Source organism: Corvus cornix, chromosome 2 (assembly GCF_000738735.6).
Source record: "Corvus cornix cornix isolate S_Up_H32 chromosome 2, ASM73873v5, whole genome shotgun sequence".
In the NCBI taxonomy this organism is placed as follows: domain Eukaryota; kingdom Metazoa; phylum Chordata; class Aves; order Passeriformes; family Corvidae; genus Corvus; species Corvus cornix.
Genome location: NC_046333.1, coordinates 93,767,381 through 93,782,275, shown reverse-complemented (window position 1 = coordinate 93,782,275; position 14,895 = coordinate 93,767,381). Strand labels below are relative to the sequence as shown.

Below are 14,895 nucleotides of genomic sequence, written 5' to 3'. Positions count from 1 at the left end.
CGGACCAGCCGAGCGCCGCCTAGCCCTGCTGGGAGACGCGGCTCCCGAGCCTCCCTCGGAGCGGAGAGAAGTTTTCTGTGGAGAGGACCGGGATTCCGGCTGTCGCCCTGGGGGGGGCACCTGCAAGCTGAAGGGAGGGAAGAAGAGGCGGGGGGAAATAAAGAGGGCAAGAAAGCCCCACCTCCCGTTTCCCCGAGGAGACGTTCCCGGGGAGCTGAGCTCCCGAGGCAGCGCGGCTGCCAGCGCGGGGGACGCGGACACTCGGCGGCTCGGCGGGGCGGGCGCGGCGGGGCGCGGGGCCGAGGCGGGCGGAGCGCTGCTGCGGGGGGCGGCGGGGCTGCCGCGCCGGCTCCGCTCCCGCCGGCGCAAGCTGCGCCCAGCTCGGCGGCACCTCCGCGCTCCCCTCCCCGCCGCCCGGCGCTGGTGGGGCGGCCGCCCCGGGCTCGCCGGGGTCCGCGGCGCCGGGAAGAGGCGGCTCCGCGTTCCGCCCGCGGAAACTTTGCCCGGCGAGCAAGGGGAAGGATGGAGCCGGGGGAGCCCGCGGCGGCGCCTCTCAACCTGTCCCGACCCGCGGCAGAGACGCCCCGCGGGGAGTTCAACCTCTCCGGGATGCCGGAGGCCGAGGGGAAGCCCCTCTTCGGCATCGGCATCGAGAACGTCATCACCTTGATCGTCTTCGGTGTGATCTTCACCCTGGGGGTGCTGGGCAACACCCTGGTGATCACGGTGCTGGCGCGGAGCAAGCCAGGCAAGCGCCGAAGCACCACCAACATCTTCATCCTCAACCTGAGCATCGCCGACCTGGCCTATCTGCTCTTCTGCATCCCCTTCCAGTCCACGGTCTACGTGCTCCCCACCTGGGTGCTGGGAGCCTTCATCTGCAAGTTCATCCACTACTTCTTCACCATCTCCATGCTGGTGAGCATCTTCACGCTCTCGGCCATGTCTGTGGACCGGTATGTGGCCATCGTGCACTCCCGGCGCTCCTCAGCCTTGCGTGTTCCCCGCAATGCAATGTTGGGTGTGGGGCTCATCTGGGCACTCTCCTTCGCCATGGCCTCGCCTGTGGCTCACCACCAGCGCATCTTCCACCGTGAGACCAGCAACCAGACCTTCTGCTGGGAGTTCTGGCCCAACCCACGCCACAAGAAGGTCTACGTGATTTGCACGTTTGTCTTTGGATATCTGCTCCCACTGCTGCTCATCTCCTTCTGCTATGCCAAGGTGGGGCAAATGTAAAAGGATGGGGGGGACACAGTGGTGGAAAAGGTGTCCATGAGCCGTAGGACCATTTCTGGGCATGTGGAAGGACTTGGCACTGTTGGGAGGAAAAGGAGCAGGGGTGAGTTTGTGCCACAAAGGGAGAGGGCAGGTTTTATAGCTAAGGGATATCTGAGGGGGGACAACATTATGTTCAATGGCACAGAGAGGTCAGAACAGGGATTGCAGGGGGTGAGTCGCAGGGTATTCTGGCAATTACTGGGGTCTCTCTGTCAGATTTCCTTGTTGCAGAATGCTAAGAAGCCCCAGTGCTCTGCTGCTTTCTCCATCACCATAGCTTTTAATTTCTTGCAGTGCTGTATGAGGAGTTTGGCTTAATAAAGTACAACAAAGCAACAAGTTGTTCAGGCTTCAGATGAAGAGATTGCGTTTCTTTAAAATGTGCAGTGGACTTTAAAAAGACACAAATTACCTGTTTGGTGTTAAGAGCATAAGGTGCATCATGCTGCCTAGTCCCTGCAGTGCAATGTCTTGCCCAAGTTGAAGTTGATGAGAGATTTACCTCTGACTTCAGCAAAGGCAGGTGGTTCTAGGGAGCAGGGCATGAGGACCCAGGTGGGAAAAAGCAGTAAGTAAGGGTGCCTGAATACAAGAATTTAAGGACTTTTCTGCTTAAGCAAGGTGTCACATTTTTCTGGAGTAAAAATTGCAGCCTTCAGTGTACGATCCTCTGCTTGCTGCTGAACAGGATCTGGAGCACCAGGTGCTACCTGCTGAGTTACGCAGAGATCCTCCTGTTTCTGTGCCAGCAGCCCTCAGTGGCAGGATTTCTCCTTAGGTAGTGATTTACATTTGAGAGGATAGGACTGCTCTTGCAAATAAGGACTGCTTAAGTGTTGAGAAGTCAGTTCTTCAAATTACAAGTTCAATAGATGTACTTGAAGTACTTAATTTGAACAAGTAATTTTATGTTCTGCTCAGTTTTATATATGTTACATCAGCTTATCTGTGATGTGCAAATTGAGGCTATAATGTCATCCAAATCTGATGAAACCAAGGCACGCAGAACACAAAGGACAACATTTCTAAATTGCTGTTCATAGTGGAACAAATCCAACCTGGCAAATGAAGAAGAAACACGTTTCCATGCATAATCCAAATCCTGCTTTCCCTGAATGAATACACTGGTATTTCATCTACTGTGTTGAATATGACTGAGCTGTAGCAATAGATCATCAGTTTGAAGAAAGTATTACACAGTGCAGGGAGAATGTTACAGAATGTGTGCACAGGGGGCTGTCAGCTACTAGTTCTTCTCTTTTTCAAAGCCCAAGCATCTTCAGTTTCAGCATCAGGTACTGGCCTCTGAAGTCTAATTATATGAGAGAAGATTAAAAAGAAATCTTTCAAAATTAGCATAGTCCTGTAGAGTATAAGCAGGAAAAAAGCAAGTATGCTTAACCAAAATATATGCACCGCAAATAAAACACACCATGTCATTACAAAGCACATCTACAGAAGTAGATCCCTCAATGTTAGTATGAATGTGTTGTTCAAAAGAAAAAAAAGGCAACAACCCCCCCCCCCCAAGCCAACAAAAGCCACTCTATGTGAAAAACATGCCCGAGAACAAGTTTGTAAAATCAAGACCACTTGAAGTTACAATGAAATCCTGTGCTTAAGCTATTGCCAGGCTAGGATCTCACCCTGGCTTTGTGATGTATTTTGAGTCTGTATGTATGATCCTGCTTGCCATGGTGTAGGGCTGGAGGAGCTAACCTGAAGGGATGAATTTTAGAAGATACCTAGGGGTTAGCTGGTATTCCCATCAATATCAATGTAGCTGAAAAATGCCATGACTTTTACAAAGCTATCAAAGGTATTTGTACCCAGCAGCTAAAGAGTCATTCCTGCCTTCATTAGGAGCCACTGACAAATCTCCAACTGCAATATTTTGGGATGGGGGGAGTCTTCTCTTCTCAGGCTGAGCAACCCCAACTCTCTCAGCCTGTCTTCATAGGAGACATTAATCTCTGCGTTAGTTTCTTATGAACTTCACTGTTTTTCATGAACTGTGGTTCAGCGAGATAACACAATCTTCTGATACAGTAAATTAAGACAAAAGAGACTCATTTCTCTATTTGAATATATTGCCTTTTCCAGACTCCTTTAAGGCAGTTCTGTTTCTTTCATAAACAAATTGCAATTGAACTTTCAGTTTTGAAAGTCTCATTTTTTAACCACTCTAATAGGGAGCCAAGTTCTTTTTCTCTCACACACACTTCTATATCATATTAACAGAGATTTGTATTTTCCCCATGGATAACAATGCTGTTACAATGTACAGAACTGCTGAAATAGTGCCAGGTATTTGTCCTCCCAAAATATCTCACATGATACACTCTTCAGGAAGAGATTTATGAGATCATGCTCTGTGTCTTATGTGTACAGCTACCTCTTTTCTCTCTTCCACAAGTAATTTTTGCTTCAGTTTCATCCAAATTTTTGATAGAGGAGTGAAAATATGAGAAGGAATGATACTTCCCTAGTTTTGTGAGAACAGCAGACAATGAAGAAGGTGGAGAGTCTCGGTTAGCCTCTCTCTCTTTTCAGAAGTCAGTTTGCACTCAGCTGTTAAGTATCAGACAAGCTGTAAGGGAAGAAGTCTTATGTACCATCAACCTATGGAGAAGACACCTTTTTGGGAACACAGTAAAGAAGTTGTAAATCCATAGGAAACCAGCTCTTGTTGCCTCACAGAACTACTCTTGAAAGAAGCCTACTACATCAGGGAGAGGAGCAGTGATCATGTAGTGATCAGTTGAGTCTCAGCATTGCATACTTACAGACATCTTGTGTTCTGACTCTTTTATTGCTTTTCATTGTACTTGCTATTTTTTCTAATACTGACTTTTTGTATATGTTTTGTAACACTGCTACAACATTTACTCACTAGGGTGTTCTTAAAGGGTAAAGTGATAAATGATTCCCAGTCAGCTTCTAACAGTTGACATCTGCTGGGGTTGTGCCATGTTACAGATAATTTTGGGTACCTTGGTTTTTCAAGGATTCAGTCCTTGAAAGTCAGGCCTTTTTCAATCAAACCTCTAGGTTGGACACCTGTAATTATTAGCAACATTTCCTTTTATAGTATGTAATGTTAAAAGCTTTCTTTAAAGCAAATATGTCTTGCCTTAAGAATGTTTCCATTATTATCTATCATTCTGAACATTCTGAATTGATGACATGTATGATTTACAGACTTGGTTAAAACTAAGCCATAAAAAGTAAGAGCCTCAATGTAAAATGCAAGCTTATCTGGCTTCAGGTATTGTATCTTAAATTTTGCTGAGCAGCAGGGGGAAAACTTTATTAAACTGTACTGAAAGAGAAAAATAAAAGGTATGACACAATAGTCACACACTTACTTGAAAGAGGATGAAGGATCTCTTGTGACAATAGAAGTAGCAGCATTACTTTAAAACATGGACTGCAGGCAATGGCACTTGAATGTAAATCAGGTTCATACTACAAAGATGGTTCAGAATGTAATGCTTACATTATCCACAAAACAAGCTGTTCATTCTTGCTAGATAGTGACCTTGTGCAGGCTTTCCTTCTGCATGATTTTCAATGGCTGATAATGAGGGTGTAGTCAGTGGAATGCCAGACAGTAAACATGGTTTTTAACAGTGTAGACTTCAAACTTTCACAGTGTTTGGTAGACTTATGTGAATAGGCACAGATAGTTGAAGTTATTTTCTTCACTCCTGTACTGGAAAAATCTCTTTCTCAACTTTATTTGGTCAAAGTCCTCAGTCAGACCTCTCTAGCCATCTTGAATGTAGTTTCTGAAACAGCAGGGGGAAAAGAATAACCAAAGAAAAATTTTAAAAGAAAAGGGAACAGAGGAGAGGAGAGGAGAGGAGGAGGAGAGGAGGAGGAGAGGAGGAGGAGAGGAGGAGGAGAGGAGGAGAGGAGGAGGAGAGGAGGAGGAGGAGGAGAGGAGGAGGAGAGGAGAGATCTGTAGGCAAAATGAAGGGCCTGAGTCAAATGTCATGAGTGGCAGTCGTGGTCATACAATCTGGACCAGACTAGATCCTACAAGTCTCCTTACACTCCCTTACACAACAACATAATTTTCTTACCACAGCACCCCACCCTCATCTCCAGAAAGCAGGGAAGCTGAACTCTGAACAACAGGTACATGAAATTGGCGTTGAAAATATTACATCTTATGAGACCAGGTTGGGACCTATTTTTTAGCAAGCTGAGTATTTAATTCCATGAGTTAAAAATGCACATGGAAATGTATTAGTGGATTATTTTGAAATAACATCTTAAGAGAAATAACCTGAGACAAATTAAAAAGCATATTGTAGAAATATTGTTCATTCAGGCTATTAGAGGAACAATTGATTATTCACTGGCCCAGAGGAGAGGCAATTTGAACAGGGTAGTGGGGGATTGTCTTCGATTTAGCTTGTAGTGTTTGTGCATAAACATGGCTCTTTTTTAATACTCCATGACATTCTGTGTAGGTCTTTGAGAGCTGTTCCTCTGCTGTTGATAAGTAATTGCATTTTGCCTATTTCTCTTGCTGCTACTTTTCATGCCATCTGGTGCAATACTACATAAAGCCAACATGTTTTCACTGCAAATACTTATTTTATTAAATGTGTGTGTAATCCGAAAGAGGGGAAGCTGAGAAGGTTCATTTGAAGGTTATAATCTAAATTAACAACAAAACCCTCTGCCACCACCTCCCATCCCCCTCAAATATCCAATCTACCTGTTTTGTCTACTGCATCTTTCTTTGAACTGGAGAGAGATGCAATGCAAAACTTTGGGCTAAAAGTTTCAGAACAGAAGAAAACATGTTTGTAACTTTAAAAAGGATTTTGCAGTTCTGATTCCTGGGAAGAGTTTATCTGACTTTAGTTTTGGTCTGTGAGAGAGAATCACAGAACAGTGCAGTCACTGGGTAGCACGTGATGGGATTTGCAAAGGTCCAGTAGAAACAGCCCACCACTGTAAGTTATGTGAAGGGGGTATGATAGATGAAGCAGCAGTGATGGGAAGTGAACTTAATTGCATTCCTCCCATGCCCTTTTATTTGGTTTTATGTTTTTCACTGATGGACTCAGCCATTCAGCTGGTTTGTACAGGGGGATGGCAAGTGAATAAAAAGTCTGTGAGCCAGATGGTCATCTCCTTGGTCTTCTGCTGAGGTTCTGTCCTTTCCTTTGGGTCTGCTTCATACTTAAGAACAAAGAAATGAAGTCAAAATGTGACTTTCTCAGGGAAAGCCCATTTATTTTTCTCCTGCTTTTCCTTAGCTCAGGTTAGCCTCGGAAAAGGCCTGGATAGTGTTTCCAAATAGGAAGTGAATGCAGGGTGAGTCACATGTTAGTGCACAGATAAGCACAAATTATATCTCTGCACTCACAATATTAAGTGGTTACAAGTAATTTCTTATTTTTATTGTTGTTGGTGGTTCTCTGGTAGCTAAGAGTAGATACCTAAAAATGCAGTCTGCTGATGAGCTCTGGTTATTCACAAATACCATCTTACTTCTTTTAATTCAATATGTATGTCTCTAAGACTCTAATACCAGAGTGGGATCAAGTCTCTAGATAATCTTGACTGATGTCTGTCCTGGTAGTGATTAGCTGTGCATCCCAAAGCGGAGAAAATATCCCCAGATGATATAGAAGAATCTGAATTTGAACCCTTTTCCCAACCTCAAGATCTCTATGCATCCTCTATCCCAAACCTTATGTGTAAATGATTACGTTAAAATTTGGACCCTGCTCTTGGATGATGAGCCTTTTTGTGACATATTTTTAAAATTTACTTGTGAAAGACGCATGGTGAGTATCATCACATGCCTCATGTGTCATGCCTCGTGTGTCATGCCTCATTTTATTATAAATTATTTTTGAAAGCCTAAGCTTCTTTCAAAGATCAAAACTCCTAACATCTTGATTATATTAATCAAGCATCCGTATGAGGAAAGCAAATTATGCAGGTGACTCAGAAAAGCTCTGACTCAAAACCCACACTTTTCTGATGTTTTTTACACACACTAAAGGTCAATCTAAACCAACAGTCCTTGACTTTATGGAAGAAGAGAGATTGCTAATTCTATGTGCAGGATAGGTTTCCATCTGTTTCCTTGTTAATTTGTGATATATATTTGTTATGTAATACATCCAAATATTTATAAAATAATTCAGTTGTGGTCTGCTTCATATTTGTTGGTTCACACAGATGCAGATAGATAATTCCTTTGGTTTTCCTACTGTGCATGTTTGAAACATGTAACTTGGTTCAGCGATGCTTGTAAGCAAATCATGCAGTATTGGAGAGCATGAGAGTACTCTAAGATACATGGGTTTGAATTTTGTTTGAATAGAAAGTGGTGAAATATGATAAAGAGATGCAAATTAATCTTTTCAGGTTCTTAATCATCTGCATAAGAAATTGAGAAACATGTCAAAGAAATCAGAAGCATCCAAGAAAAAGGTATGATTCATTCACTACTAATACTTGTGCAGTGGTTTGGCCCAAAATACTCATTACTGTTTATCTTCTGTGAGATAAGAATTAGGAGAAATGCAAAGCAGGCACGAACTTTGCAAGAATATAAAGAAGTTTATTAACAGACCTAAAAGAGGGGAAAAAATCTCCCACTGACAATGTGAAAAGACAACCCTTAAGATGTTCAGTCTGTTTACCACTTCCATAATAACCTTGTTCAGTCCATTTAGAAAGAGAAGTCTCTTCTTGCTTGTGCTATGAAAACATTATCACAACAAGACAGCCGCCCACTTCCAAATATTGTTCAGTCCATTTAGGAAGAGGGGTCTCTCTGCCTGCGTGTGAGTCCCTTCCCCCGACTTGCAGCTTTTCCCACAACTGCTTTCAAGGGTCCACTCCTGAAGTTTTTTGGGGTGCAATTTTAAGGTTGAGCCATTCAGAAATAAAAGTTCTCTTCACCCATCTCTGGGAGCATTTCATGTCTAAGAACAGAGGCCCTTCTCCTTCCCTGGGAGCAAAGGGTCCTCCTCATCTTCATCTTTAGGACTATCTCTGGGAGCATCTCTAGGAACTGAGGTTTTCTCCTTTCCCGTGTGGAGCAAAAGTCCTCATCTGGTTCATCTCTCCCTGTCCAAACTTCTCATGAAATTACAGCTGCGTCAGCATCTGCCTATCTCAGCGCAGGTGCTTTTGCTCACGAGTTGAACACTCCACCCCCCATATCTTCATGAAATTATAACGGGATACTCTGATATATCATAGCTTCACAACAGACTTTCAGCTTTAAGCATCTCCTCTTTCTCTTCCCTCAGGTTTTCAGCTCTTCACAGCAATAAAAGGGTTAATCTCACCTCGGCCTTTCGGCTGGAATGTTTCTTATCGCAGTGGAGAGGGGGGAGAGCCGAGCCGCTCCGGCTGCCCACGGCAAGGCAGTGGGGGGGGTTCCATGGCTGGAACAGGTCCATCGACTCCAGGATGGCCGTGGCCCGGCCCGGCCTGGCCCAAGGAGGGACTGGCCAGGCCCACTGGCCCCCACACGGGGCCCGCAGCCACCTGTGCCAGCGGTCCTTCTGGGAGTATGCTTGCTAACCTATGACAACTTGTTCGATTGTACTTTAGTCTTATGGCTAAGCTAATTTGGTGTTATATTGCTTGTTACTAAAGATGAAACAGAGAGAAGAAATTGAAATTAAGTATTCAATGAAGTATTCAGTGTCCCTCTGAACTTAGCAGATAGGAATCTTTTCTGATCCAAGTTTTCCATCACATTGCATCAAGCCATTACCTGAGATCCTAATACTTGGAACTTCAGAGCATCTGAAATTTAGGCACAGGGAGACAACCTGTCTTTAGTGTTAATTTTTTTTTTTTTTTTCTCACAGGCATTTTCCCCTGACTTGTAAATCATGGGATTTTTATGTTTTGTTTGTTTTGGTTTTTTTTAACTAGCTGATTTTGTAATGTTTCAGTGAAGAATTCCTAGGCTGTATGAGGAGCCTTTAAAATGAAATTTATTGTGCTTCCCAATAGGAGTCTAATAAAAGACTTTTAATGATTCTCCAATTTTTCTATTGATTTTTCACACAACGTTTTCTTCTCTTACATTCAAGACATAAGTTATGTACCGGATACAAATAGAATCATGAAAAGTCTTTAAAGAAGAATATAACCTTAGAACAATATTTGAAAGATGTGTTTATTCAGAGAATTTGTCAGTTAATATAATGTGGTTGTGATTTTTGAGCAGATTTGACCACAGTAATCATTTGACTAACTTCTCAGTTTATGGATGTGGAGGAAAAACCCCTTAGGCTGTAGCTCTTCATTTAATCTGGCCACTATTTTCATACGGGCATGCAGACTGTCTGCAATGTAAATGAGATATACATGGACTCAACAGGAAATAAGTACTCTGTTATTTAGGCATTCTCTATTTTTTAAAAAAATATCCTACTCAATAGATTTTGATTCCTAGAATTAAAAGCATTATGGCCCTGACTCAGTAAAATAATTAACATATATACTTTCGCATTTAACGTTGTCAAGGCCAAAGGTGCAGTTTTCAAAGACATTTTGTACATTGCCATCTCTCATCTAAGTTATTCTCAAACTGGAAATATCTCTGCATTTCCTTGAACAACTAATTCTTAAAAATTGCGGGTCTGACTAGGAATTAACTTTCCTAGCTTCAGGGTAAAGCACTACAGGCATGATCAAGACTGCTTGGATGTATCAGGGTTCAGTGGCCAAAGAGGAAAAAGAACCAAAAAGCCGTCCAAAATATTTTTTTGCCTTAGAAAAAGAGTTTCTAAACCTAAGGCCTATCTCATGTTTTTCAAAATAACCCTGTCTTCGTTAGTGTGTTAATGCTCTCTCTGGTTACCATATTTTTCTTCTTTTCCTTCTACTGTCTTGTGAAGAATGCATTTCAGGTGTAATTATACATTTTTTAGCTTTATTCAAACCTTGATCAACATTCCAGTAGAAGAATCTAAAAATAAATTCACTAGCTGTGTGGGAAAAAAATAATGAAAAACATTAATTTGCCTAAATTCTATTTTACATGCTTTTTGGTCAGAAAGCATCAATATTAACATCATATATTTCAGGTGGGTTTTATTTATTAATGCAAGCTCCCAGTAAGTAAAAAAGAGCTGCTCTTTAGTGATACCTTGTTTGCAAGACAAACTGATGATTTTGGAAAGGTAAGCTCTAAAGTTAGGCTTCAGAGGAACAATGGGATAAAGCAGATGTTGTGAGGTTTCCTAATAAAAAAATTGCTTATTCTGCAGATATGAAATACTTTAAGTAAAAGTTACAAGAGACACATTGTCACCCTCTGCTTTCAGATGCCTTGGTTATTTTTTCTTAGAATTTTGAACAAACTGGAGTACTATGCCTCTTCTGAAGTAATTGTGCATATGGTATCCTGAAAATTTGTTTTCACTTGGAATATTAAACCACTGAATACATCAATCAGAGAATAAACTGTTCGTAATTTATGCAGTCTTGTTAGAACACATTCTCCTGGTAAAACCTGAAAAAGAAAATATCTCTGTGGCTGTTTTAGAGGCAACTGACTTAAACTCTATGGAGCGAAGTAGAGGAATGGCTTGTGAAAACAGATGATTGCTTTAGACTAAACAAATTATATTAAATACAAATATAATGTCCTTTGTTTTCCGTTGTGAGATTATACTGACCAACAACAGCATTTGTCATAAGTTATTTTGGCCTGTTGCCACAGAAATGAAAATGTTTTTCCTGTAAATTTCTCTTTGCTAACTCATGTTCTGATTAGGTAGGTCAGTCTGAATTACTACTGAGCATTAATCAGTCCAAAAAGTATAGACCAAGTTCAATGAACTCTACATATTTTCTGTGGTGCAGTATTTATCACTTTGTAGCCACTGGGTTAGTTTTGGCTGTGAAGAAGACGCTAAATTATCTGAAAAAATAAGTTATAAAGTGTTAATGTAGTAATTATAATGGTCCCCAATAGAATATGCTTTGGAATTATTATTAGACTTCTATTTGGAGACTTATTTAGTTGAAAGAGATACTTGATAGAGGAGTAGATATTAATTAGTTAGGCCACTGTGAAACGCTAACTCCTGTTTCTGAAGTAAGTGAAAACTAAATAAAATATTGACAGTCAAATTCCACTGTTCCCTGACAGGACTCCTTCAGTACCTGAAGGGTCTGTACCAACTGATTCTGGAGCTGTCAGAATGGATGTAATGAAATTAATGGTCCTCTCATAAATAGTGGAAGTGGAGTTTGGAAGCAACACTGAGGATATTTTTTGTTCCATTTTTTAATGTAGTGTTTGGTGGTGAACTTTCATTTCCAGATTGGTTTTGATAATGTGCAATCACCAGAAATTTCAAGCCCTTACTTCTTTTTTTTTGCTAATTGTATCCCAGAATGTTTTTGTATGACTCTCCTACTGGAAATTCTGTGTTTAAAGGAGACACTTTCAAAAAATCCCCTGCACATTTAGTAAGCACTTGAGCAGCTCTAAGCTCTTCCACCAGGTGCCTTCATGTATAATAGATCTCTCTTGAAATTTTCATCAGAAATTCTTGTGCACTGTACTAAAACTTAAATCCCAAAGACCCTGTTGTCATTATTTTACAACAGGCTTAGGTCCACTTCAGAAAAGTCTAAGCTTTTGTGTAGGGGTTTAGGAACATCATTCTTTACTGTTGAGGAAAGTTGCGCATTTGCACTTTACTATGACATTTTCCAAGGCTGGGATTCTCCTTGCAGTAGTTCACTAAGCAAAATAAAGCCCATATAGGTAATGGGGTAAAATCAGTAACAAATATTCCAGTGTGTTCCCTGTCAGTATACTTTTTGTTGTGTTTTTTTCCCCAAAATAGTAGTTTTGAAGCAGGTTTAAAGCTGATTCTTTGAGTGCTCATCAGACATATGTGTTTTCCTTTCCTTGTCTCAGACAGCACAGACTGTGTTGGTGGTGGTAGTGGTTTTTGGCATCTCCTGGCTGCCTCATCACGTGATCCATCTCTGGGCTGAATTTGGAGTTTTCCCGCTGACTCAAGCCTCCTTTCTCTTCAGGGTAACTGCACACTGCCTGGCTTACAGCAATTCTTCTGTGAACCCAATCATATATGCATTTCTATCTGAAAATTTTAGGAAAGCCTACAAACAAGTCTTCAAATGCCAAATTGGTAATGAGTCACCTCTGAATGATGCCAAGGAAATTAAAAGTCGGATAGATACACCACCCTCTACTAATTGTACCCATGTGTGAATGTTGAGAAACCCTGTGTGTTGGCTCTTCCTTTCTGTGAACAAAACACCAAGAAAAAAAAGCACAATGAGCTTTATCCTGGGTTTATCTTGATAAAGCTAATTGGTATTTAATATAATGAGGTTGCATTTGTAGCCAAAGTTTGTGAAACTCATATGAAATAAACCTGGGATGATCCTTTGCATCTTAGATAACTTTGTCAAATAAAGCTCTTGGACCTTTCATATATATTTGAGAAAAAAAATGTTGAGGTGATATGTCTGTATTCTTACTCACTAAGTATACAAATGTACAAGATGAAGATATTGATGTGGACAGTTAACTTTCTGACATCTTACTCCATGAAAGTGAAAAATGGATAAATTTTCTGTCCTACAGATAATAAATATTGGACTACTATCATTTCAAAGATGAAAGCTTTTGTGCTCTCTTCAGATTGTTTTGAGAATGCCTTTTTTCTTTTTAAAAGTAAACATTGGCTCTGATTTGGAGTTGGAATAAGTTGTGTATGCCTTGAGGCAATTGGAGAGGAAATGCTAATTCTACCTGTTTAGCTGGTTTTAATGTGTCTTACTGAGCAAGGATGGACTGGTTTTCCACTTCCTATGGCTGCCTTACTGTATACACAGGACTTCTGTGTACACTGTATAGGAGGTTTTTTTATGGCCTGTATGTAGTTGTATCAAAATGAGATTTGTGTCTGAGCAAGTCTTTTCTTCATGTGCTGCATGTGCACGTGTATGGATGTTTTCTTAATTTCACAGACCTTGAGATGGAGACACAGTTTTAAATGTGCAAAGTATACACGTTTTAAAATACCATGTTCTGGAAAGCAACTCTAGACAATGCTTAAGGATTCAAAGATAGCATTCCCTTAAAAGTTGTAGGTGAAGCTTGATATCATGTAGTTTTAAATTGGAAATATAAAGAAGGTTGCATTTAAATTAATGCAAAGTACATAATGTAAATGGTACAATTCTGCAAATTCCTAAATAAAATTAGTAGATTCCATAATTTTATAAATGTACTTAAAATGTCTTTAGGTGGTAAATCACTAAAGAAATAATGGAAGAACACTTGCTCCTTTGAAAACATTCTTTTAGCTGGAGTAAGACATGATCTTACCTTTTTTTATTAATGACCCATAGGCTCATAGAGCAAATCAAATTAAAGGAACCTCTGGACATCCTCTCAAGGCAGGCATACTCTCAGAGTTGTATCACTTCCTTGTCTCAAGATCTGAAAGCTTCTAAGGATCGCCATTCAACAATCTTTTTGGAGCAACCTGTGCTAGTGCCTCATCACCCGTCACTAAAATATTTTTCCTTATCCACAGCTGGGATTTCCCTTGATGTATCTTGTGACCATTGCTTTCTGCCTTTCACTGTGTACTGAATTCTTTTTTCTAACTGACTAATATGTAATTTTAAGATGGCCATTGAATTTCCCCTCAGCCTTCTCTTCTGAAACAGTGTGCTGCTCTCAGTGTCTCCTCAGGTCCCTGGCTGGATCAGTGGCCGTCCACTGCCCTTCCTCCAATGTATCCACCCCTCTCATCAACTGAGGTATTCAAAACTGAAGGGTGTGTTCCAGGTGTGGGCTCACAAGCACTGAGTGGAGTAATTGCTTTCCTTGGTCCCTTGGCTGGTTCTTGCTAATACAGCCCAATATTATCATAATTCATGGCTGCTGATTTATATTTAATTTCTGCTTTACAAGCACTCAAGTCCTTTTCTGCAGAACTGCATTGAGTCCCAGTCCAAGTTTCAGGACTTGGCTTTGGGCTTTCCTGAACTTCACGCATTTGATAGCTGTTGCTTCTACATTTCCTGCTTACCAAGGGCCCTTTGAAAGGTACACCTGCTCTCCAGAATATCCACCACTCCCCCAGGTTTGGTACCATGTGGAAAATTGCTGAGAGTCCTGCAACCTTCTCTGGTCTTTGAAGATGCTAAGTGGTGTTGGCCAGATGCTCTTTCAGTTTCCTTTTTCTCCACAGACTTGCTTTAAAAAAAAAAAAGAATTCCGAGTGGTGGAATGTCAGCTACAGAGGGTTAGCTCACAGAAAAATATCTATGTTTATGTGTCCGTATTGTCTGCTTGGAATCAGTAAAAATATCAAAGACATGCTATTGTATGCGTGGTGTTTGTGTCCGTTCTTTCATATGAAGAGACCATTTGATGGTATTGCTAGGAACACTAAATAAATAAATAAATCTTTTAAAAACCCCTCAGTTGGAAAAGAAGGGTTTATCTATGCAGGGAATCATTTCCTGGGCTGGGATTGAGGTTTGGAAACTGCCTAGAAAGAAGTTCCTTTGAGTTTTCAGATACTCATTACCTTAACACTCAAA

General features: G+C 41.1%; 1 protein-coding gene across 1 annotated transcript; it reads left to right on the top strand.

The window, feature by feature from the left end:
• The first annotated feature begins 412 nt into the window (after nucleotides 1–412).
• On the top strand, nucleotides 413–14,678 carry GALR1 (galanin receptor 1). Its single transcript, XM_010393993.2, has 3 exons — nucleotides 413–1,224; nucleotides 7,684–7,749; nucleotides 12,224–14,678. The coding sequence occupies exons 1-3, from the start codon at nucleotides 523–525 to the stop codon at nucleotides 12,539–12,541; spliced, it is 1,086 nt and encodes a 361-aa protein (XP_010392295.2). The 5' UTR covers nucleotides 413–522; the 3' UTR covers nucleotides 12,542–14,678.
• Nucleotides 14,679–14,895: the final 217 nt, after the last annotated feature.